Raw genomic sequence first — 27,503 nt, forward strand, 5'->3', positions numbered from 1 at the left:
TTGCCACTGGACACAGTTACAAATAAAAAAAAAAGCCATAACCCTGGGTGGGCAACAGAGACCCCCCATAAGTAATTTGGAGTGGGCATGTGCCCACCTATAGACACATCCTTGGCTACGTGCCCGTGAACCAGGAAGTACTCTTGCATCATTTGGAATCCAGTGTAGTAAATTTGGATCACATAATATCCAGTTAGTGCGACGCCATATATAGCGGTTTGTGCTGACCTGGCGTAGCGTCGTCTCAACACCTGATTTCGAATGAAATAAAACACGCAAAAAACGTGGGGCAGTAAAGACACGCTCTCAAGGCTTCTTTTCTAAACCCTGCGTATGTGACGGCACGATGCCAAATGTGCATAAACCAGTGTGTTGAATCGCCCTTGCAGTTTTGGTAACACAAAGATTTGACAAAATGTAAGCAAGTATTGTCAAGCAATTATCATCGACACAGTTTACTACAAACTTGGACTTGAATTTTTTGATCCAAGAGTACAAATCTGCGACATTGATTAAAGAATAAATGAGAAATTAGTTGTATCTTAGTAGATACACTTCAGGTGATTCCTGCAAAGAAAATGAAACTTTTGTAAAATCATTACAGAAGAAAATTAAGCACTTTTGAAATTCATTTATTTTATGATTGAATAAAGCCACTTGACAGTAAAAACATCATAAATGCAATTTAGTCTACTTCTACATAGTGGCACAAATTTAGCATATTACAAGAGTATGAAATCACAATGCTATTGGAACATCTTTTAACAAGTGATACAAGTACAAATTATTTACTGCCTAATTTGGAATGATATTGATTTCCACAGTCAGGTAAAGGTTGAGGCTATCAATAATAAAAAAGAAAAGTAGTAATGATGGAAAACTTAATTATAATACGTAAAGATAATATGCGTGGAACTTAAAGCTGACCACAATCGGCAACAATAATTTTCTTGGAGGTCTTTCCAGATTGTGAACCAAGTGCTTCGATTTTCTTTACAACATCCATTCCCTCTACTACTGCACCAAAAACCACATGCTTATTATCGAGCCATGTAGTTTTAACAGTGGTAATGAAAAATTGGGAACCGTTTGTGTTGGGCCCAGCATTGGCCATCGACATGATTCCAGGGCCCGTGTGCTTCAAGGTGAAGTTTTCGTCCTGAAACTTGTTACCATAAATGGACTTTCCTCCAGTACCGTTGTGATTGGTAAAATCACCGCCTTGGCACATGAAATTCGGAATAACACGGTGGAAAGTTGAGCCTTTGTATCCGAAACCCTTCTCCCCAGTGCAGAGAGCTCGGAAATTTTCACAAGTTTTTGGAGTAACATCAGTCCGTAGCTATAAATAAAAAAGAAAAATTTATAACATTTATATATAAATTATGACTAAGTAAAATATTCCGTTGGCGGGGCGAGGGACGCGGATTAACGCGTCGCTAAGCACATGCACAAATTTTCACTATTAATTCCGCATTTTTCAATATTCACTTAATAATGCGAAAATTTTCCAGAAAAACTTGATAAAGCGCAGAGAATTTGATAATGGAATCTTAATTAACATGTGTTAACCGGCGGCCGGCATAATGAAACGACTAGTGAAGGACATCAGCCATGCACAATAAAAAGCGAAAAATACACTTACCTCGATCACAATTCTTCCCACAGGTTGATTATCTGCGGTCATATCAAAAAATACGCGAGGGTGTTCCATTTTTTGTGCTAAAAATCTCACTGCAGAAGCAGATATCAATCGTGCTCGAAAGATGCGAGAGGGAAGTGGGCACTGGAAAGAGGGAAGAAAACTCGCTTGGCGACAAAGCGTACGAAGTGCCATCTTGCAGGAAACCGCAATATATCGCTGTTGTCAAATTTCATTATTACAGGAGGAATTACGTAACTTGGGATTTGTTATCGCTAATCATTTCTTAATTAAAAGTCTTAAAAGTATTACAGATACGCTACGTAAACATTGCATTCCACTTTTGATTAAAAATGATGGCGTGTGAGAGTATAATCGATATATCTGTATTGTGAATAAGAATAGTTTACTTACCTTTAGAAACTCGAATTACTCCAGCTGATTGACCCTATTTTTAGTTCGCAGTAGCTTTTAACAGCTAAAGCGTGGTATCGATTGTAAAACCATTTTACACATATTTAAGTATTTGTACTTATTACTTTTAAACACTAACGAAAGCAATCCTTTTTCTGTTCGTCCGTCAGTTTGTCCCTAGTCATCAAGTCCTATCTGTATTTTATCAAAATAGCGCATGCAAGTTTTAAAATTGTGTTTGTTAGAAAACCAATCCTAAAGACTCTGTGGAGACATCGAACTTTCCGACTAGGTAATATAAACATTTGCGCTCCTTTTTGCCCCCTGTGCCACGGTGTTGTAACATTCGAAATCTTTTTCGTATCTCTTCTTTTGTGCTCTCTGATATGTGCTATGTTTTCATACAAATAATGTACTTTTATGGCTTTTGAGTTTTTCGAATATCATCTTCTCGAGATAGCATACACCGTGGTCTAAGTGGGTATTGCCTTGTCTAAGCTACGCTAAAATCCGGCGTTCCGGCCACCGGCTTAATCAAAGAGCATAGATTCTCCATTGACCTTTCAGTTAGGGACGATAATAAGATATTCTTTATTCATGACCTATCTAAAAACGTTATGTTTGTATTCTTCATAGACATAGACATTTTCAGGGATCATACATCCTTTAGGAATATTTCTTGTAAGATTTTTAGAGACTCTTAACTGATTGTATACATATGTTTAAGGAGAATATATGTAGCTTGGAAATTCTGGAGAGAATGAGTTGGTAGAGCAGTTTCCTTAGTTATGGGAAATCACATCAAAATTTCTAAAATTCTGCAAGAAATTATTTTACATTTTTTTTGATTTTTAAGAATCTTGACAGAAACCGTTTTTGATGAATTTGTCGTGAATCTTTTAGAACCTGTAAAGTACCTCAAGAATTTTTTAGGGCTCTCTGAGCTGAGAAATCTCTGGGCTCTGGACAAACAAAAGAATATGTTTGCCGAATCTTCTGTGAATTAAAAAAATGTATATAATATTTTCTACAAATTCTCAGAAATTACCTGAAAGATACCTAAAATTGTAACAATTTTCAAAAAATGTATATATATTTTCTAAAAAAGTTTACGTAAGTAATAACTTCTGAATAAGTTTTGGAAGAACCATCATACAAAATCTTGGAAGATGAGTGTCTAATTGCTAGGCAACTGATTTTCATTACCTAAACAACCCAAATTTACTCAGTAAAATACAAACTGTGCAATTATAAGTGAGATAACAAATATAGTAGGTCTGACACTCACATGCACTTTTATTTCGTAAGCAATACTGTTTGCAACAATGTTCGGATCATAAAACCATAAAAATTGAAGTGGTTCCCCCCTTGGGCACGCGCGGGAAACTTCATATCTTGGTCATGGGAGGGTTAAGTCACTCAAAGTCTAGAAAACCTACTTATTCCCTAAAAATGGCTAATGAGCACGCTTCGATGACATGTTGTATAATTAATCACTCCATGGATTTGAAGGAATGTATCATTACAGACAGATAAATAAAGAAGGATATTAAAAAATCGTTATTTGTACGTACAACTAGAGAAGAAAGGTGGAGTTTCTTAACTCGAGTTCAAAGTTTAACATATGAGCGTAGAGTGTGTCAATTGAGCGAAAACTATCAAAAAAGCATAAATCACACTTCGTTATAGGAACTTTTTAAACTCCACAAGATGGTGCACAGAATTTCATTGCAACGTTTCGGTCTTGAGTAATCATGAGTAACTTCATATTTTTATATAGATCGGAAAAAAAGGTGGGTATGCGATATTGAGACATCGGCATAGTACCTCTATTATTTTTTAATACAAAAATAAACATGGATCTCGCAAGATTCTAATAAGATGGTGCTACGTACGTATCATACACTATCGAAAACATTCGTTTATTGGAAAAATGAAATTTCATTTGCTTGATCTCAACTCTAAATATTTCAAAAATTGTGTGGTTTGGTTTAACACTTCTAGATGTTTAAGTATACAAACTTCTAATCTAATATGTATTTGGACAATGTCATTCACCATTTATAACCGCTTTTTTCTCGTATTCTTCTGCTTGGGTAAAAGTAGCCATATATGGACACTCATTATACGAGACAATTGTATATAAGGTAAAATATGAATTTAAGAAATTGTTTGAGTTGATTTATTATCCCAATAAGTGTAGTTAGAACTCTTGCCAGTTTTCGATGAAAAGATGAAATGAAAAGAGAACATAAATCGGTCCCCCGTTAGCAAACAGTAAACATAGATTAATTGTTTGCTGTAAGCCAAGCTCCAATAATGTTACGAACTGGCAACTACGCTTTTTGATGTAATTGAAAGGGAGGTAGTACGTCATCACTAAGTGATACAATTAAGTACTTAGTGATAAACTATGTCAAGTTGTTTGTACTTGAAAGGTTTAAATTGTAGCCATGTAATTACTACCATAATTTCTATAAATAATTCTTCAAAATTATCCATATTCATCTATCAAAATTTAAATAGCAAGTTTTCCCGCCAAACGGTAGCATCCGTTTTCCATATTTAGAGATTGTAGTTTTTGTTGTATTCACTGTGTATTTAGTGTTTTGTATGAATACCAACTTTTTTTTTTAAATTGCGTTAGTATTAAACCATTTGAATAAAGTGATAATTATTTATTATTATTTAACCATAAAATACCAACGTAAATAGTGTAGTAGGAATGTCAGATTTTTCTATTGATTAGTTTAATTACCGGTTGTATAAGCATCATAAACATGAGTAATTTAGGAGCTTTTGCCGGTGGAAAAAATCCCGCATGGGGACGGACAGCAGTTTCAAACGCTTCGAATAGTTTAGTGAGCCAGAATAATGCTCTGCAACAGCAGTTACTTAATCAAAGTACACTCGGAAATATGAACACCTCCGGAATGGTTCAATTTCAGCAGCAACACCAACACCAAGTTTTTCAAAATGCTATGGGAATGCCACAACAAAACCTAAGCTTAGGGTTGCAACAAATTTCTAACCCCTCCGTGGCCATGAGTGGCATGAACGCCGGCTTAGGGACACAACTTACATCAAATCAACTGTTTCAACAAGTCGGTGCCGTAACATACCCAAATCCTCGAGCTTTAAATCCTACAGCTTTCCAAACCCAAACAGTTACGGCAGTACAACCTGCAGCTAACACCAGTGCAAAACAGAGAGTGTTCACGGGAACTGTTACAAAGGTGCACGATAACTTTGGGTTTGTCGATGAAGACGTTTTTTTCCAAACATCGGCTTGTGTAAAGGGTTCAAATCCTACAGTAGGCGATAGAGTTTTAGTTGAAGCATCGTACAATCCTAATATGCCTTTTAAATGGAACGCTACTCGAATTCAGGTACTTCCGACATCGAATCCGTCAGTTACTACTCGAAACTCGGGTAATCAAAAGAGTAACATTTACAATGCAGTACCTCCACCCGGCGAGAACAACACGAGTTTCGGAAAAAATCAACGAAGTAAAGCTGCACTGGGAGGGCGTGGTAGGGAGAGATCTAGAGATAGGGATCGGGAGGAGGAAGATATGGAAAGAAAAAAACGACGTGAGGAAAGAATGAGGGAACGTGAGAAGGAAGAGAAGAAGTCTCCTCTACGTAGGCGATCTCGTTCCCCCAAGTCAAGGCGAAGGTCCAGAATTGTACCCAGATATATGGTGCAAATTCCAAAAATTAACTTGGATTTGTAAGTACCTTTTATGAATAGGCGCACTAGTATCTAGGGGTCTTTCATCTGTTCTTGTACTACTTACTTCGTAATTTTTCAATTCATGAAATTTAAAAAAAAAATAAGTTAAAAATTCCCAAATTCTCTGAAGATACTAATTATAAAAATTCAGTATTCATAAAATATATGAATACAGTACAACCTCGTTAATCCGAATGGATTCGGACCACCGACCTTTCCGATGATCAAATTTTCGAATTATCGCGAAACTAGTGAAAATAATAAATTTGGACAGAATCATTAAGAAATAAACTTTATTCTTTTCAACGTCATCAGGGGTGTCATCGTTGTTACGAGGAACGAAATTATTTCGGACTATCGCGATTTCGGATTAGCGTGTATTCGGATTATCGAGGTTGTACTGTATATAAAAATGTATTAAAAGTCAAATAACAATAGGAAAAATTCTAAAAGTTAAATAAAATTGGGAAATTTTGAAAAAGTGGAAAAATTTGCGATATCAAAAATGACCCCAAAGATATAGGTAAGTTGTTTTCCCATCACATGGACAGGCTTGGGAAAAAAAACTTATATCCACATTCAAATCTATATTTAAACCTTTCCAATAAAAAAATTGGGAGTCTATTGAAATCACTCCAAATTTCGATTTAAGATTCCACCGGATCTTTCTGTTTCAATGCCCTGGAGTCCAAAAGTGTCTTTTAAAAAATGTCTATGTACGTTATGTACAGTGGCGGAGTAGCTACCATTGGTGCCCGGGCGATCCCCCAAAATTGCGCCCTCATACACCCCCCTCTCACCCTCGCTCTCACCTCTCCCATTCGCCACTAAATTAACAGCTTGAGAGGTACAATGAAAACATAATGTATGTACAGTCTCTTGTAAAAGTAATGTCCCTCGGATACCTACCACTGTAGCATAGGCAACCAACATCCCAGCCGACTAGTCCAAGTTGGATTTGCGGGTGTGGGAGGTAGGTAGGTATCTAATGCGGTTCGTTTTCAGCAGGTATTCCCACTTTGCCAAACTAAAAATAAGTTAGTAGAATGAAAATGAATGGCATCGATTTATTAGCTCAAAAGATCTGCGCTGCTTTAACCTATCCTTGGTTTAATACAATAGAAATTTTTACATTTCAATTGGTTTGGTTCGTTTTAAATTTGGAAATAGTTTAGCTAAAATAATGACATTTACTTTTAATTTTTTCGAGTAGATTTTCTTCTAACAAAATAAATGTGATGATTTTGTCGTTTTATACTGACATTGAAATTGAAGTCTCATTATTAATTACTCGGGCCTCCTAATGGAATGCGATTATCTGCACTGGAAGCGCAACAATGCCGTTCCTTTTGTAACTACCACCTCCCATTCCTTTCAAACCCCGGGATGGCACCCGCGGAAAAATTCAGCTGTTTTAATTATTTTTCCCTAATTTCTAATCATTTCACCTGCATGAAAAAGCCGGTTTAACTGGTAACTAATTTTTTTGTCAAAAAATATTATACCTATAACCTGGACTAAATATCCTTATAATATGCCTACCTACTCAAAAATATGCAACGTAAAAGCTCTCCTAAACTAAATTCGATATTAAATCAACCACGACCAAGTATCACAAATGCATATCATTTAATTTCTGATGCTAGTTACAAAAGAAAGGTATTGTTGCACAGTGCACTTGTAGGGCAATTAATCGCATTCCATGAGGAGACCTACTCGCAAGTAATTATTAATGACACTGGAATTTCAATGTCATTAAAGGACAAGAATATCACCTTTATTTCGTTAGAAGAAAACCTACTCAAAAAATTAAAAAGTGAAAGGCCATTATTTTGTCTTAATAGTCTCTAGCTAAACTATTTGCAAATTTAAAACGCACCAAACCAATTGTAAGAAATGTAAAAATGTTTACTGCACCAAGCCAAGGATGTGCAGCGCAGATCCTTTGAGCTAATAAATCGATGGCATTCACTTTTATTCTACTAACTAGTATTTAGTTTGGCTAAATGGGAATATCTGCTGAAAATGAATCGCATTACTATAGATAGCTACCTCGCACACCCGCAAATCCAACTTGGACTAGGCGACTGGGATGTTGGTTGCCTATGCTACAGTGGTAGGTACCTATCCGAGGGACATTACTTTTACAAGAGACTGTACATAACAGAGTGTTCCAAATTGCTTGTTTTCAATGTTTTTCGGTTATATTTGGAGAACCAACACAAATAGAATGATAGATGTTGTCTAATTAGAAAAAAAAAGAATTTATTGGTGCAGAGAAAATTAACACATCATAATAATAATAATAATATTTAATTGCCCAACAGAACAAAAATTATTCCAATTATAGGACAATATTGTGTAATACTACAGACGGCACATCAAAATAACATAAATTAAGCTACCAATACATATATATATATAGAAATTGATTCAAAACCCATTAAAAATCAACAATCATATTTAATGCAATTATAAGTAAGAGTATCTAATGCAAAATAAATGGATCAATGCAACTTAGTAAGTTGTTTAAAGCAGAACTGAAAATATCCTTATTTCCGCAAAATTTATTATATATTCTAGAAGAATTAAAAATCGGCGACATAAATAACACGTTAGTTCTTGGTAGTGGGAGATGAAATGGTAAACTATTGCGAGAATGGTAAGGCGGTACAAAAAAGTTAATTTGGTACAGTAAGTCAGGAGCATCAGTCCTGTGATGCAGGATGTTAAATAGAAATGCTATGTTACATTTTAACCTTCTAGCCTCTAAACTAGCGACATGAAACTGGTTTAACAATGCAATATGGGAGTATCCTCTAGGAGGGTAGACGTAATTCACTTTATAATAAAGAAATTTGAGGAATTTCCTTTGAATAGATTCAAGGGAATGTCTATGTTTCTTAGTTGTAGGGTACCAAATTGGTGAACAATATTCAAGCTTACTTCTAACTAGAGCAAAGAACAATGATTTAAGCGCTACAACGTTTTGGAGTAGTTTACAGTTCCTAAATATAAAACCAAGCGCAGACATTGATGAGCGAGATACTGCAGTAACATGATGTGAAAACGAAAACTTACTGTCAAAGTAAACACCGAGATCTTTCACCACATCAGTTCTTAGTAGTTGAGAGGAATCAAGCATATAACCATAAGCAATCGGCGAATGTTTTTTTGTATAGCTAACTATTTTACATTTAGCACTATTCAGTAGCAAAGAATTAGTCAAACTCCATTGCACAAGACTATTTATCTGTTGTTGCAAAAAGTCACAGTCACTAGTAGACGACACTTGCGTGAATAGTTTTAAATCGTCTGCGTATAACAGTGCACCACACTTCAGTATATCAGTTAAGTCATTTATATACAAAATAAACAAAAGTGGCCCCAAAATTGAACCCTGAGGCACACCAGAAGTAACCATCACGAAATCAGAAGAAAAATTGTTATATAAAACACGCTGAAATCTATTGCTTAAGTAAGACTTGAAAAGCATTTGTAGATTATAACGGGTGTCCCAAAATTAACGCAAGATTTGAATTTGCCGCCATTTGTGCGGTGAAGTGTTGGCAACCCTGAAAAAAAGGCAATTTGACAGCTAACAGTATAGGGTTATTAAAAATGGAGCGTTACACGATAGAACAACGTGTCTTCATTATTAAAGAATATTTCAAAAATAGTGAAAGCTTGGCGGCTACAGTTCGAAAATTTCATACAAAATATGGTCGGAATAGTGTTCACATTCGAACGGCTTGTTTTTGGACGACCAGTGTGTTTGGCGTCTCCAACGGATCCAGTCTCCATGAATTTTTCAATTAATATCTTCACAGTTGACGAAGTTAAAACACTATTCCGACCATATTTTGTATGAAATTTTCGAACTGCAGCCGCCAAGCTTTCACTATTTTTGAAATATTCTTTAATAATGAAGACACGTTGTCCTATCGTGTAACGCTCCATTTTTAATAACCCTATACTGTTAGCTGTCAAATTGCTTTTTTTTCAGGGTTGCCAACACTTCACCGCACAAATGCGGCAAATTCAAATCTTGCGTTAATTTTGGGACACCCGTTGTTGAAGCCAAAGTTGTGGATCTTCGCAATAATGATGTCATGCGGAATGGTATCAAGGGCTTTACTAAAATCTGTATAAACGACATCAACTTGACCGCGTTTGTCGATATTCTCAGATATAATGTGCGATAGGCACGCTAAGTTGGTAGTTGTGGATCTGTTTTCCATAAATCCATGCTGGTGGATTGATATATGTCTTCTTACATTCGGGTATTCCTAGCATATAGAACGATTTCATAAATTTTTGCGAAGTTGTTTAAAATGCTCACAGGTCGATAATTTTGACATCTCTAGAGTCACCGTGTTTTAAAACAGGCGTAATATTAGCACTTTTCCACCTATCAGGAAACACATTTGTTGCTAATGAAAGATTAATGATACGTGTTAATGGTACAGCCAACACAGCAGAACAGTCTTTAATAAGAAACGCAGGGATCATGTCAGGTCCAGAAGTACGACCACTTTTTCAACTTTTCTATAGCAGAGCACACTTCATCAACAGTTACATAATCAACTGAGACATCAGGAGCATTGCTAGACACATAGAAGCCAGAAACGTCCCTATTAGTTAGTGGAGAGTAGACACTTGCAAAGTATTGACTAAATGCCTGAACAATACCCTCAGGGCTATCCCAATTATCATCATTATACGTTACACTGCACGGGATACGAGAACTACCTCTCTTGGAGTTAATAAAATTCCAAAAACGTTTGGGATCAACAGTGATGGTATTTTGTACGTTACGAATGTGACTCTTGTAAGCTGCCTTGATTAGTATCCTGAGATTGGCACGTAGATTCTTGTAATTGTTCAAGTGTGCTAGAGTTCTGTGCTTCTTAAGCTTCTTAAGCGCTCTGTGCTTCTTAAGCTTCTTAAGCGCTGAGAACTTGAGACGTATAACACGCTTAATTTGTGAAGTATACCAGAGGGGGTACTTAGGAGATTTGTTATTGAATCTAGGAACAAATGTATCCAATAATTCGTAAAGGTACTGGTAAAATTGTTCACATGCAGAGTCAGTACTAACACACGTATCCAAAAAGGACCAGTCAGTGTGAAATAGTGACGCATAAAGGGTAACGTAATCAGCTGAAGCAAAGTGGTAACGCTTATTCTTGTTACTTATTGGGAACCGATCAATACATTTATTCTTAAACGACAGGCTAATACTCAGAGCAGGATGGTACTTATCTTCAGTAACAGCTGGATCCCCATCGTGTATTACTTCACACTCTATATTACTAATAACTAAATCAAGTAGTCTGTCCATAGAGTTAACCACAGTGTTAAGTTGTTTTAAATTAAGAAGATGTAAAAAATTGTTCAAAGTAGCAGATCTATTATCCAAAATATGCACGCTGGCGTAATTGGGAATATTAAAATCCCCAACAATAAGAACATTAGGTATAAACTGAGTTGATTGTTCAAAAAGTTCAAAAAATTGTTGAAAGTTATCTAGAGTTGTACTTGGCGGTATGTAAATAACAAAAATAGAAAGTACAAAACTATCAAATACACACTTACATCCGACAACGTCTATAGAAGGAAAGGCTTCAGTTAATACAAGAAGATCAAGTTGTTCACAACGAATATTGTAATTCACAGCAATGAGCGCTCCTCCACCCCACTTTTGATTGGTAATGTGTAATTTCCGATCACAACGAAATATATTGAATTTGTTTGGTAACAGTTCATTGTCCGACATATCAGGTGTAAGAGCCGTTTCCACTAAGCAAATTATATCATAATCACAGACAAGACCGTACACATGCAATGAATCAATTTTCGATTTAAGACCACGAGTATTTTCATCTACCCTTCATGGTATTCTAATGAAAGCTCTCATCGAAATAAGTTGGTTTGTACAAACTATAACTTTCCCGTGCGACTTGTTTTCGAGATCAGTAAGCGATGAGGCCTGGGGGGGGGGGGTTAAAAATTAATTTCACCTCCCATTGTATTCTAATTAAAGGTCTCAACGAAAGGAACCGTTTTCTACCAACTACTGCCCTTCTTTCTGTCCTCTTATGGGAATGGAGGGGAAGGGGGGGGGGTTAAAAATTAATTTTACCTCCCATTGTATTCTAATTAAAGGTCTCAACGAAAGGAACCGTTTTCTACCAACCATAGCCTTTCTCGACCTCTTATCGTGATCGGGTATATTCCCTTATACCTCAAAAACGGATTGTCGGAAGAGGGTACCCACAAAGCACGATTGAGACGTCTCCAAGAAATACATCCATTGGTTATCTCAAAACAAAAGCTATTTCGGTTTAAAAAAATGCACTTTATTTGCCCAAGAGTTGTGCACAATTTATACTTGATTGATATTCTCACAAATTGAGTTATAAAGCAAAAACATTTATAATGCATTTTTGAACTTTTGCGCTATTGCCACGTTTGCGCAGCTTCGAAAAGTAACTAAAAGAAGTGCAAACCGCACCACTCTTTTTTAGTTCTCAAAATATCACCAAACTTCAAAAAGAAGCAATTTGGAACACCCTTTACACATGACGACATGCCTTTATTTCACTAAAATTTGTCTCAAAGTTTGTCTACTACATCAACATAATTGATTTCTAGGGATATTTCTTTCTCTATGGATAACATTTCGAGACTGTTTGATCTGCTTTTGCTGAGGCTTTGTAGAGCGCAGATAAGTTCTTATTAATTTAAATTTTGAGAAGTGCCGAAGAAGAACCAAAGAAAATCACTGGTACAAACAGAATTCAGCTATTTAATCCTTTGGCCGCTCGTGGCGTTTCTCGAATTCAGTCAAATTTTTTAATGCCCCATAGCCGAGCCCATAGCTTTCTTAGTATGTACCGAGGTATGTACTAAAGATAATTGATTTTGTCAAAATCTTTCTTAGAGCATTTTTATGTAGAATCCATCGTGATTTTTATTCAGGGTGTGGTTGGTTTTTTATACAACCCTAATTTCATTTTTTCATACGAACCATCCGATATATTTTGGAATTTTTGAAAAGAGCGAAAAATTTTCTAAATTTTGTATATATACATACTACGTTGAGACCTAACCTACACACTGGGAATCCCACGATTTCCCTCTCTAGCTAGCTCAGTTGTAATTAATGAAAAAAAATTTTTATCCGCATCTCAAGGTCCAGCTGGATTCTGCCACCCTACAGCATTCCAACAATGACATAAATAGGTGGCTTAACCAAATCCTTAAATTCCAATATGAAACTTTACCCCCAGATTTAATCAACTTGAAACAAAGTAAGAGACGCCGACAATTACCTCTCTTTGACTCTAATAAACAAAACCTGGATTGCAATGACTGGTTTAATTTCAGACAAAAAATTGCGTAAATTTCTGTTTTACAAATTGTTACAATTTTAAACAGATAAATGACACACAAAAAAAAACAAATTACTCAAACATTACAAAAAAAACAAGACAAAACAAAACACTAACTACTACTTACTTTTAAAATTAGTCCGAGTAACGTACTCCGATAAAAAGAGGTATCCGTACACAAACACGCAAACCAAACACTCAAACCCGACGTCTTCTCTCTTCGGGTACCCACAAATTCAAAACTTCCGTGTTTCCGCAAAATAAAAAAAAACAGGACGACGACAAACTTCTTAAACTTCTCAAAAATTCTTCTTAAAACGGCAGACACAAAATTCTAATTAAACCTGGATCCAACTACGCAAGAAACTTCCACAAAATTCAAAAATAACGTAACCGAAGAAGCGCCGGTTGGCTTTGTCACGACCAAAAAGCCCCGCTCTCTTCAAAAATTTTCTTTTTAAGCCAAAAGCCCTTCTCCTTTCTTCCACATTCCGCCCGCCAATCACGCGAAGCGTCGAATTTTCAACTTCTTGCTAAACGGCACGTACGCCCGGCAATTCTGCGAAGACAACCTTATCTCTACTTCGCGCTATACCTCGTTAACGGCAAATAAAATTTAAAAAAGAAATTTACATCGAAAAAAATTCTAGGAATAAAATAAAAACAGAACACTTCTAAGAAATTGAACCAAAACTATAACATGAAATTTACGCAATCCTGTGTCTCAAATTATTAATAACCCCCCGGTTAATTAATTGAACTAAACAAAATTGTCACATCCAGACGCTCTATAATTTCTTTCAAGTTACAACTAAAACAAAATAACACAACAATACATATCTTTCCTCTTCTACCTTACGGTGTCGAGGTACCACTTCTCGGCCTATAGCTAAGATCAAAGAGTAGTAAATTTTGATGTACCTATCACTTGTTATATTTACATAGTATTAAATACCTACATATATTAAAATCGAGATTAAAATATTTTTATTGCAGACATCTAGGTTTCCATAGCAACAAAGATGGCAGGATTGTTTAAAACGACTGGTTATCTGGATATTTTTATTAGTTTTATTTATTAAAAAAAACATGTGCAATTAAAATATTTTAATGTGTAAAATGCGAGGTAAAATGCAATATTGCAAATAATATTTAATATAAATACGAGTGGTACATCAAAATTCGGAAAATGTTCGCTCTTTCAAAAAACTCCAAAATACAGGCTGATTCAGATTCGAGTGCCACCATGGGGACCTCGGAAACTGTAAGAGGTAGGCGGGTAGTTTAAATTTGGCAAAGTTGCGTATTTTGATGCTTAACAAAATGCCTTTCAAATTCCGACTACTTTCCGAGAAAAAAACGAAATTTTGCTAAATCGTTTTTATTTTTACTGAAATGTTTAGATCGGAGTTCTTGAATTGGCAATGTAGGCCCAAAAATAAAAAAGGGCCGAGCCAGACACCTTTGTCCATTTTCTTCTATCCCTTAAAATAAAGAGTGTTTCCATAAGAAAAAGAAAGTGTGCAATTTGGACGATCCTGTACATTGTCCAAAATTCATATATTTTCTTTAAATTTCCCTAAATCACTTCCAAAATTTCTTATATATAGACTAGGTGCATGTAGCGATTCTAGTAATTTAGTGCGCTTGATGTATAATAATAATAATAATAATAATAATAATAATAATGTCTTTTATTAAGTTACATACACACAACACAGTAAAAAATAAACTAAATGACATATTTCAAAATTAAAGTAATGCAACTTAATGGGCGAAGTTCAGTTAGTGAAGGCGACTGCCTCCAATTCTGCTCTTCCACTTAACCCAATCATTTAATAAATAATTACAGAAAAGATTTAACACAATACACAATGGCACAATTCATGACTCAAATAATAATAATACTCAAAAAATAAAATAAAAACAATAAAATAAAAAAAAATGCGTTGAAGCGTTAATATACTTCTATGATGTGGAGTATTAAATTAATGCAAATAGTTACATTGCCTGTTAAACATGGTCTGGCGAATTAATTTTTTTAATTTAGAGGTATTTCGTTTTTTAAGTACGTTATCAATTGCGTTATAAGTATTCCCTATACAGTAACTAAAGGATCTTTCATAGAACGATGTTTTATGGCAAGGTGGTTTAATTAACGAAACAAATCTAGAATTACTGCTAAATTCAATTTTATTGGATAGATAAAGTGGTGTTCTGGACGTGACAATTTTATGATATAAAACAACAGAATGTACATATCGCCGATTTCCCATATTTAACCAATTTAAGTCTTTTAATTTGTGGGATATGTGTTCATATTTTCTTATACCATAAATTAATCTCAAGCAAGAGTTTTGGATTTTTTGAATTCTATTTACGTCGGCCAAATCTAAACAAGGACCGTAAAGAGCGTCGCAGTAATTGAAATGTGATAGAACCAATGCCTCACACAGTATAGTTCTGACATGTTGACTCAGACTGAAACGATTACAAAAAATTAATTTTAAATTAAGATAAACTTTTCTAATCATTTCCGACACCTGTTTCTTAAATCGTAAGTCTATGACAACACCCAAACACTTTACGCTGTCTTTTACAATTAATTCAATTGTATTAACCCTAACCTCCAATTGAGACTTAATCTGCTCTCTCATTCTAGACTGCCCAAACAGAATTACTGATGACTTAGCGGAGTTGATACGCAAACCATGGCTTTCAGCTGTAGTAATTAAACTGCATATGTCAGTATTCAGTATCTCATTTGTACGAATTACATCATTGCTACTGAATTCATACTGGAGCAGTGTGTCATCCGCATATTGATGAATTTTAGTCTCAGTTAAACTTTTGTAGAAAGTAAAGGTATATAATATAAAAAGTAATGGACCAAGGACAGATCCTTGCGGCACACCAGCCGTTATATGAGAAGATTTTTTCCCAAGTAATCATAACAAGTTGCGTTCTATTTTCCAAATAATTGCGAATAAGCGAGGCTGCTTCCGAACTAAAACCAACATAATGTAGTATGTATGACTTTCAGACCTTTCCACACATTTTCAAATTTCGAATATATCTCCCATATTTGCTAACATCCTTCACCAATTCCAAGTTATTTACAAAATTTTATACACATTTCTAAAATTCAACTTTTGACATTCTTTTCTTTGCTCTATAAGAAAATTTTGCTTCGAACACGAACACTTAAAACTTAAAGTTTCGAATATAAGCGCAATTTGTTTACTCCAAAAAAATTCGAAAAAGTCCTGCTATTGTCATTGTGGTCCATCCTGGCTTTGTTTCTCATTGTCCCAATCAGTTATCTTTCCAGCTCACTTCTGTTTTCATTCTCAGTTATGTTTCGCAGGCTTTTTTCCAACCCCTTCCTATACTAATTATCTGGATTTGTCAAAGTGTGATTCAACGCGCTTGCGTCTCGGCTTGCGTTCACCATTGACTGTCATTAATTCAAATTTAAAAGTCTGGATTTGTCAAAGTGTGATTCAACGCGCTTGCGTCTCGGCTTGCGTTCACCATTGACTGTCATTAATTCAAATTTAAAAGTAAATTATGTCTCGCGCTTCAGAAGAGCAAAAACCCATGCTACTATTTGCATTAAAAAAAAATAAAAACCTAGTGACAGGGAAAATATCCCCTAATTTTACGAATAACGGTATAGAGGAGAAGTGGAAGGCAGGTACGGTGACTTTGAATAGCACTGGCGAGGAAAAATTTCCGCAAAGTGTCAAGAATATACGAAATTATGAAAATAGCTCGACATGACGTCATACGCACTCTCTTCAATGCGGATAAATATCTTTTAGGGGGTAAATTTGTTTATTTCTCACCTTCCTCTATTAAAAAGTAAGCACATAGTAACACTAAAACAGATAATTATTATTTATCACATACTTGTACTCAATTTTATAACATGTAAATTTATAACAGGAGCGCGAATTTCATTATTTATCACTTGGGCATTAATGTTGGAACTCCCATTAAACACAATTCAGTTTGCTTATATAGCAAACCGAAAACTATATAAATGTAGACTAAGCTTATCGTATTTTCTGAACAGAATGCGTCACATCTGCTTTCAATTCGTGTTGCCGGTGACTAATCCTTTAGCCATTTGGTGGCGACTGATGGTGGTCAACACATAGAATGTGAAAATGCATGATTATACTGTTTCTAATGGTAACACCGAACAATTTTCACTCAAACATATTTAGAAATTCACAGTTTTGTGTACGCACTGTTCTTGTAGGTAATAATTTGTGTTTTCTAATGAATTTTAAAAGTAAAAGAGGGGTAGTTTTAACTATATACATACGTGTGAACAACATATGCGAACATATCTCTAAATTCTATTTTGTTTCAGGAAAAATGCAGACGTGTTAGAAATCCGCCGACGTTATGCTAATCTGTACGTGCCGTCCGATTTTTTCAGTAGCTATTTTCGTTGGGTCGATGCGTTTCCTGCCGATAAACAGTTTTCCTTAAGTAAACCGTCATTATTTCACATAATGCATAAAGATGTAGATCCATTTGCTACCAATCAATCAGTGCTTGAACCACCTGATGCGGATTATATATTTTCTGCCAAGGTAGAAGTGACACAGTGTTATTCATTTTAATAGGCAATAGTTGTTTAGGTAATGTTAATGAGCGTACCAGGCATGGAAGATATTTACCAGAAATGTTGTGCAATGGCCGAAGATAAAGATAAACGAGATCGTGATAGTGAAGAAAGAGACTTTGTTCATCCGACGAGACTAATCCAATTTTTAGTCGGTCTTCGTGGGAAAAATGAAACGATGGCTATTGGTGGTCCATGGAGTGCATCTTTGGATGGGGCCTGTCCAGAAAGTGATCCATCAGTTTTAATCAACACTGCCATTCGAACCTGTAAAACTTTGACAGGAATAGATCTTTCTCCATGCACGCAATGGTATGTAAAGTATATAAGTATAAGAATATATTGCACGAGTATTCTTAGGAGCCTTCCTAAACGTAAACATATAGAGATGTTTCGGCTAGATGCACAGATATCTTGAATGCCATGCAATTTTGTACTTGTAGAGCTAAGATAATCTGGTACATATATATCAACAGAAAAGCGTAGATTTTTAGCGCATTTTCCAACAAAAGTGAGCCACTTGTCCGTTCATCCGAGGTCTTAACTACTCCTACAGTTTTCAATGCATGTAGTTCATTGTTTTTGTATATAGTTACTAGTACAGGCAACGAAGACCGAAAAAGACAGAATAGAGGAAAAAAATCATGTAGAAGCCAATTTTGGCTCAGATGTAGGGGAAGGTATCCTGGACAAGATACTAAAAGTACTGAAGGGTGGGTAAAGCTAAGAGAGCGAGTAGGGATTAAAGGTCCCTTTCTCTAATTTTGGAATAATTTGGAAACTGTTGCTCCTAATAAAATCAGACAATTAAACAGCATAAATTTATCTACAAAATGATATAGCACAGTATGTAAGTAATAATAATACTTAATGAGATACAGAGGGAAGAAAAATGGACATTTTTAAAATGTTAGCCGGTATGCACGAATGGAAAAGCTCTTACCAAAAATTTCACTCATATAGAAGAACTTGCTATGACATTCACCAATCAATCCCACTTCATCAGAGGAGATCGAGCAAGCTGAGGAGAAAATGTTTCTAGCCATATTTCAAGCACCTCCAGAGCAAAACCTAAGCAAACTACGTTACAGAATGATTCTAAAAGCCTCTTCGAAACCTAAGTCTGATTTCGCCACTCCTCCACCACGAAGTTATAAATTAAGATGGACTGCTGATCAAACAGTTACATAGAGGTTGAAATGGCCCTAACATGGGCGCGGGCATGATGTGCACGTTTTAGTTATTTTCTAGGGGAATTTTCCTAGTGCTCAAGTTTTGAGACTATTGCAGCCTTGGAAAATGACATGTGACAGTGACAGTAATTTATTTAGAAAAACGTGAGGTTAATGCTTATTTTAGTTGATTTTGAATTTCGCGCCAAGTGAGTGCACATCATGGCTGCTCCCATGTAGGCATCATTTGTCAATTCAGCATTAGCAGTCCATCTTAATTTATAAGTTCGTGTTTTCCACCCACCAAAGGAGCTGCGTAACAGCACTGTTGTTTTCATTTTTTCTTCCCTCTGAATCTCATTATTATATTACTTATACACGGTGTCCATTTTTCGAGTGCCACTATGGGGATCTCACTTATCTTAAGAGATAGAAAGTTGGTTAAATGGGGGCAAAGTTGCCAATTTTCGTGCCGAATAAGAATCTGAAAAGAAATTTGAAATATCTTCAATAGTTTTGAAGATATCGCAAAAAAACGAAAATTTCTGATTTTCGTTTTTAATTTTTTTATGATAATTTAATCGTAGTAGACATTTCTAATTAACACATTATTCGGACACTTTTTAATGGAGATTTCAAATATGGCATCCTGTTTTTAATAACTTTCAAGATGTTCATCAAGGTCGACTGGCAATGTTTTGTAAATTTCATTTTTCATTTTTCCCCACAAAAAATATTCCAAGGGAGACAAGTCAGGTGACCGCGCCGGCCAGCGTACGTCGCCATTATTGGCAATAACATGATTGGGGAACAATTCCGATAAGCATTCCCCAACCCTCCTAGCATTATGGGGCGGTGCGCCATTTTGCTGGAACCATATCGAGTTTAAACGATGAAGAGGAACGTTATTGTCAATAAAATCGGTTAGAAATGTCCTCAGGAAATGGAGGTACCGACCAGCATTTAGAGTCTCCTAAGGACCAATTATTGTATCGCCCAATAAACCGACTCATACGTTAACGCTAAAACGTATTTGTGGTCGTCGTTCTTGAAATTGATGAGAATTTTCAATTGACCAGTAATGTTCATTGTCAAAATTTCAAAATTTTTACCGCTTGCAAAATTGCCTGCTCCCTATTCATTGGGTCTATCACCATATTACTGTCTACATCTTATAAAAGAACCATATTCGCCCAAGTTTTTATGCAGCAAAGAAAAATACCTCAAAGTAGATTGTTGCTGCTCTGTATAACGCTGGAAGTATGTTGCAGCAGCCATGTGGGCATTTCGATGAGAAGTGTAGTAACTTTGATTCATATCTCTTTGATCTGCACTTGAAAAAGGCATTTTCGCATACAACTAGCATAAACTTAAATGGCACTACATGAAATCAGTCAACCTTTTGTTCACAACAAAAGGACGTTTTCTTTTTCCAAAGCACTCTTCTCAAAAAAATAAAAAATTGTATTTTTAGGAAAAATGTGATACTGAACCACCCTGTTTGATATATCGTTGTAAAGAGAAAAAAAGACGTAATCTCAAAATGTGGAAATTCAAAATGGCGCCCATAAGAAAAACTAAAGTTGCCACGTGTTTCTCCGTCATCTTGAAAGTTATTAAAAACAGGATGCCATCTTTGAAATCTCCATTAAAAAGTGTCCGAATAATGTGTTAATTAGAAATGTCTACTACGATTAGTTTATCATAAAAAAATTAAAAACGAAAATCAGAAATTTTCGTTTTTCTGCGATATCTTCAAAACTATTGAAGATATTTCAAATTTCTTTTCAGATTCTTATTCGGCACGAAAATTGGCAACTTTGCCCCCATTTAACCAACTTTCTATCTCTTAAGATAAGTGAGATCCCCATAGTGGCACTCGAAAAATGGACACCGTGTATATTGTGGTATATCATTTTGTAGATAATTTTATACTGTTTAATTCTCTAGAATAAAATGCTTAATCAGGGGCAACAGTTTTCAAATTATTTACAAAAAAACTAAAAAAAGGGACCTTTAACCCCTCCCCCTCTCTTAGCTCACACCCCACCCCTCAGTACTTTTAGTATGTTGTTCAGGATACCTGCCCCTACATCTGTGCCAAAATTGGCTTCTACACGATTTTCTTCCGCTATGGTTCCTTCGTTGCCTGGACTAGACCGTCAAAACCCAATTTCAGTAAAAATCCGAATGTCCTAGGAATAACCAGTTTTAAATATGCTAAACCTAGAATTATCAAATATGTTCAGTTGATTCGGGTTTTAACTAAACATATTTTCGTTTAAATTAGTTCTTTTTAGTAAATGTTGAGTAAAACTTGAACTACTTTGCATATTTGAGTTTTGTTTGGTAATTAGATTTCGGTGTTTTGGTATTTCAAAGAACGTATGGGGTATTAATTAATAATTGGTGATAACTTTTGTACAACCAAAATATATTTTCTTATGCCCACATTAGGAAAATCATTATTGTACAAAATAAATAAAATTTGTTAAGCCGTTTGTCAGCAAGAGGCGAAGAGTGCACTTTCAAATTTGTTTTTTCGATTTTAATAGCCATCATGGAAATCTCATGCCCTAACGAGAATACAAACATGAAATAATTTCTGAACGAATGACACCAATACCAAGTCTGTAAGTGGTGTAGTTCCGGAGCCTTTGTGACTCAGACAGACAGACATCAAGAGCGCAACAGTGAACTTTTTATTTTTTTAAAGTAAGGTGCACTAAAAAATACAGACACCAAACTTTGCCCCCATTAATTCACTTCATTTCTTTATCATTTCTGAGAAAGCAAAGCATCGAATTGTAGCTTAATTTTTGAACGTGCCCACAGTACAGTTTTTCGACTATTCTATGTTTTGTTCCAATGTTGTGCAGACCATCTTCGTTTTTGTCAAGCATCACTCTGATTATCTTTCGCAGATCAGCTTTTGCCTCGGCTTTTGCCGTGTCACGATTTGCAATTGGTAGAATAATGGTATCGCCTTTTTCCACAAGAGTGTGGAGAGTATCAGAAACTAATTTCATTTTTTGGCTTGTTTTTTTTTTAAATTTTCATGCGTTTATTTTCTAGTGGCGAAAATTTCCATTCTCCATGAGAACTGATGTCTTCACCTCCTGAGCAACGCTTTGATGGTCATCTTTATCAGTTATTTCTTCTTTCTTTCAAAGTGTAAGACCCGACTAAATAATCTGGCTTATTTATTTTTTCACTATTTAAACATTAAATTTAAACATATACAAATTTCGAAATGCCTGTGTAACAAAAAAATTCATATTTAAAAAAATATAAGGGTTGATATATCCCCGCTTTCCAGCGTACCTCAAATACCTACCCAAAAATGTCGACCATCTCTCCTACCGTAATAGTATTTGCGATTTATAAATCAAATTTTGTGATATTGAGTGAAAAAAATTGTTAAATTCACGTCTAAACAATTAGGAAAATCGCATCACTTTATATAATTTTATTTCAAACTGTCAAATTAAGAGAATCCGTCTAAATTATCTTCAGAATATGGGTTAGCGTACATATACATCAAACTAAATCAGCTGTATAATAATCTGACGCGGTCAAGTAAGTATTTCAAAATTGCAATTTTTTTACATTTTCAAAAATCCACTCCAACCTTTCGGTATGTTCAAATCGTTAGTCGTTTGAATGGGAATTTTTTTGGGGTTCATCTAACATCCCCTCTAAATATCTGAAGTACTCAAATAAATCCCGTTTTTTGCCTTTCCCTACCTACAGCCTCCGGCAGATTAATGTACTTCCAATATCAGACACGTGAGGCATATACAGGGTGTAGTATCCCTCGGATCATAATTCCTTTACCATAAAAGATACCAGAAAAAGGCTTGGATCAAAGTTGTACACAATTACCGTCGCAATGTTTCTAAAATATTTTTGATGACCAGGGGCGTGCTGTATTCCAGTGGCGTATCAAACTTGCATTTTTTTTTTACCTAACTACTGACAATTGATTTTAATGCTCTTCAAATAACCTAAATAGATTTTTTCTCTACAATAATTAGGGAAGCCAATAATTAACCTCCTTAATTTACATGTGATTTCCTATGTCCCGCGTGTCGATGCAACGCGCTGTATACATTTTTCCATTAGTGAAACACTCCTAGGCTATAACGCTAACACACTGAATTGCATCGACAAGATTCAAATTTTTAATGAATAAAAACGTGCTTTTGCTGAGTGTCTTCTTTGCGAGTGCATTAACAAAATGGTCCTTTATTCAACTGGATACTTTTGCCTAAGTGTGGCAATTATTATGATCTTGTAAGGAGTGTCAATGAGCTCAGTAATTGCATTAAGAATTGAGGTGATAGAGGAGTCCACACTGTAATTGTAGAGAGATGAGAAAATAAAACCTCACTATATACAGGATGTTCATAAAAATAATGTACATACTCCAAATTTGAGCTAGGTAAATATCCCAAAAACTGCAGGAGAGATATAGAAAAAACTTAGAAATTAGTGAAACCTGGAGTGAAACTATAACACCCTGTGGATTGGTACCAAAACACTTGCTATGTTTATATGAACTTTTAGTCGTAAAACAATGAATTATCCCTTCCGTATGTACATCATTTTATGAACACCCTGTATAAAGAAAAACCACTCATAATTATGTTAAAATTTGGTACATCTACTCGACAAATTCAAACTTATGAAATGCTATCTTGGACTCCTTATGATTTTGGCTTTTAAACCAAACATGGTAGCTTCGGCATAAAGTTCAAATTTGAATAAAACCAATATACAGTAATCAAATATGTTAGGGAAATGTCTTAATGGACGGGAAATAAATTTTTTGACTATAATTTTTCAGTATCAAATCTTCTAGTTGACCTCACAATTTTTGTGTCAAATTTCGATCATAATTACAAATCAAATTTTTCATTTCTTTTCAGGTGGCTTACAGTTTGATTTGGAGTATTTGTAATATGAAACTATGACGTTATGTTTCAACGCGGCACTATTATTGTATAATTTTTGCACATTTAAATATTATTTCACTTTATTTCCAAATTATACCCCAATGTGTTCATTTCTTAAATGGAACAGTTTTCTTAATTAAACAATTTTCCAGCTTGTGTCTATATTAGAGTTTGCAAGGATATGTATATAATGTGTACTACATAGAACTCTTGTTAGTTTACGTTAGAATTAGTTGTGTCACATTATGTTTGTATGCGTCATCAACAGGAATTGCATGGAAGCTTCGTTTTCAAGTCTTGTAAATTTTATAGCTTTCAGCGGAGTGGAGAGTAAGTCACGTGTGCTTAGAATGTGTCTCATGTAGGCTGTGTATGATCTGCTGACCTGTGTGTTCCATTAGGTACCGATTTGTGGAGCTCTACTACCACCGCAGCGAGTCTACTCACAAGGGCAAAGTGATACCGGCGAGGGTTGAAACAGTGGTGGTCTTTCTACCTGATGTTTGGAGCTGTCTTCCAACCCGCCTGGAGTGGGATGGTCTTCAGATTCGCTACCAAAAACAGCTGGAGCGCAAGTTGAAAGCTGACCAGGAGACCAACAAGCATCCCACCACAGACGAAAAGGCATCTTACTTTATAATTAGTGTATAGATAGGCTAGGTATATGCTGACGGCTGGGCCACTCTACTCTCCAGTGCAACATTACAGTGTGTAATGGCCTAAGCTAAATTACGACTGTATTGTCTGTGATGCATGTATGGGATGAATGAATGAGTATTATATTAAATAAAAATTGAAATTAATATTATCTTTTTCTTTAGGAGGAAGAAGCTGTTAGTGAAACCAAGGTGGAACCGACTCATTATTCTCAATTGGATCCCAAAAACATGCTCGTAGATGCCCTTCGAATTGAGCTCAGAGCTAGAAATATTAGCAGTAAAGGCCTTAAATCACAATTAGTTGCTCGTCTGACCAAAGCCTTGAAAACTGAAACGGATAAAGCGGAAGATCCCGTTAAGGACAGCCCCAAGGATACACAACTCGAAGTGGCTGAGGAAAAAAAATCTGAGGTATGCTATATCCCTGGCTATGGCCCATGATAAGCTCAAATCAGTTTGTAAAACTATTGATATGTTTGTATTAGAAAGTACAGGGTTATTTCAAATTATGGACCCAATTTCAAAAATTCTTATTAAAATACAGAGTGAACATTCTACAGTGTATCCACAAATTGAATGAATTGAATTGAATTGAATGCTTCATGTTCTGAGGATTGCTCCAGCTTAATCTCACACTAAGATATTGAAAATATGAGGCCAAATCAATGAATATATAGTGTTTTTTTTTGCCGAATTCTAAAAATTAGCCAAGAGTAAACTGTCTTTATTTTAGCACACATAACTAAAATATATTAAAAAAAGGTGTTTAGAATTAAAAGATATAGAAGACCTTAAATTTTTGTACAAATCACCGTACTTCGATTTTTTCCATCAGCATCCAATACTTTTGAACTCATGATTGAAACAAAAATCAAAGCAGGCTGATTTGTATAAAAATTGAAAGTCTACCATATCTGTCAAGTGGTATGTCTAAGACACATGGTTGTTTTTACACGATTTAGTGATTTGATTGATGTGTCATGTTGATAAAAAAAATCAAAGTAGGCTGATTTGTATGAAGATTGAGAGCCTTCCATTCTAAGATTGAGTCCATAATTTAAAATAAACCAGTATTTTTCTCCTTCTGTTTGAAAGCAACATTGTAAGTTTTTTAAAGCCGCTGTGTATTTGTTAGTGAATAAACTGTTTCGATAGGGCGAAGAAAGAAAATTAGACGAAAAAGAGAAAGCTCAACTGGAAAAGCGTTACGCATTACCAGAACAGCCACACATTTTGGTCCATCCTTCGAGAACTGCCAAGTCCGGTAAATTTGACTGCACCATTATGTCGTTGTCTTTGTTATTGGATTATCGACCAGAAGATACGAAGGAACATTCATTCGAGGTTTCTTTATTCGCAGAATTATTTAATGAGATGTTAATGAGAGATTTCGGCTTTAATATATATAAAGCTTTGTGTGAACTGCCTGAAATGGCAAAGGAGAAAGACGAAAAAAAAAGAAAAGACGATGAAAAAAAAGATGATGATAAGAAGAAGGAGGAAGACAAGAAAAAGGACGAGGATAAGAAAAAAGATGAAAAAGACAAGAAAGAAGATCGTGAAAAAAAGAGTGAAGATCGCAAAGATGATAAAAAGAAGGACGAGGAGCGAAAAAAGGATAAGAAAGAAGAAAAGAAGAATGACAATCTTGATGATTCGGAGGACGAAGAGGATTATGATGAGGATGATTATAAAGATAAAAAGAAAACTGACAAAGACAAAAAGAAGAAGGAACGACCAAAAATGTTCACTAAGGATCGTAATCTTCTTCTGTCATTTGTTTATTTTGACCAAACTCACTGCGGTTACATCTTTGAAAAAGACATGGAAGATCTTTTATTTACTTTGGGGTTAAATTTGTCCAGAGCTCAAGTGCGGAAATTAGTGGCAAAAGTTATATCTAGAGATTCTTTACATTACCGAAAATTGACAGATAAACCAAAGGACGAGGATTTTATTGTTATTGATGATTCTGAGAAAGATGCTAATCTTATGGAGTTGGCTACTGGCAACAAAAAACTGTTGCCAATATTTAAAAGTAACTGCACTGCAACATCCGAGGAGAATTCGTCTAAATCTGCTGCAACTACTGATGGTACTATCGATTCATTTTTAATTCTGATTTAATCGAATTTTTTAGGATTAGTTATCTTTCGTGGTGCATTGGTTGATGTCACTAAATTAATGGCTCAGTTAGAACGAAGTGATAAGGCACGAATTCAAACAGAAGCAAGAATGATGGATTTAAAAAATGAAAATAGTAAAATCACAGAAAAATACAACAAAAGTAGCAGTAACATCCGTAGTTTAAATTCGGAGTTGAAGGAATACAAGGAAAAGTTAAAAACCTCGGAGGAGTCGTTAGTTCGAATAACGGTAAGTGATATATGTAGGTATATCGTGTTAAATAATGTTATGCCTGTAGGCATACTACCAACTATTGCAAGCGACATTGACAGATATTCGAGATAAAATTGATCCTGTTTTAAAGAGTACTATGTATTCAAAAGAAGAATCTTCACGAAAAGACAAAGACACTAACGAGAAGGAAAAGAAACATGAAGAAGGAAAAAGTAGGTGGGAAAAAAATGTAAAAGAAGAGCCAATGGAGTTGGATGCAACTGACGCATCAGAGGATACTAAACCTGCAAAAAGTGACAAATTGACACTATAACAGTCTTAGTCTTAGGTAAAATTCAGCTTTTCATACACATTGTTGTATAATTTCACTTATTTTCTTTTTTAATATAATGTCTTTCATTAATAGTGCACGTGTCAGTACTATTTCATACAAAAAATGGATTTGTTTATAAAATTGTACCTGTTCATGATTAACATTGAAAAGAAACAAATAAAGTATTCCACATGGTGGCGCGTATCTAATTT

General features: G+C 35.2%; 2 protein-coding genes across 2 annotated transcripts; one reads left to right on the plus strand and one right to left on the minus strand.

The window, feature by feature from the left end:
* Window positions 1-675: 675 nt before the first annotated feature.
* LOC116164509 (peptidyl-prolyl cis-trans isomerase-like) lies at window positions 676-1,849 on the minus strand. Its single transcript, XM_031478704.1, has 2 exons — window positions 1,646-1,849; window positions 676-1,342 (listed from the first exon to the last, which is right to left on the minus strand). The coding sequence occupies exons 1-2, from the start codon at window positions 1,835-1,837 to the stop codon at window positions 917-919; spliced, it is 618 nt and encodes a 205-aa protein (XP_031334564.1). The 5' UTR covers window positions 1,838-1,849; the 3' UTR covers window positions 676-916.
* A 2,744-nt stretch (window positions 1,850-4,593) lies between these two features.
* LOC116163209 (cell division cycle and apoptosis regulator protein 1-like) lies at window positions 4,594-27,503 on the plus strand. The gene is made up of 8 exons (XM_031477067.1): window positions 4,594-5,789; window positions 17,571-17,796; window positions 17,845-18,140; window positions 24,360-24,582; window positions 24,780-25,028; window positions 25,773-26,712; window positions 26,758-26,993; window positions 27,043-27,503. Exons 1-8 carry the CDS (start codon window positions 4,837-4,839, stop codon window positions 27,289-27,291), a joined length of 3,372 nt encoding a protein of 1,123 aa, XP_031332927.1. The 5' UTR covers window positions 4,594-4,836; the 3' UTR covers window positions 27,292-27,503.

Source organism: Photinus pyralis, unplaced genomic scaffold (assembly GCF_008802855.1).
Source record: "Photinus pyralis isolate 1611_PpyrPB1 unplaced genomic scaffold, Ppyr1.3 Ppyr1.4_LG2, whole genome shotgun sequence".
Classification (NCBI taxonomy): Eukaryota; Metazoa; Arthropoda; class Insecta; order Coleoptera; family Lampyridae; genus Photinus; species Photinus pyralis.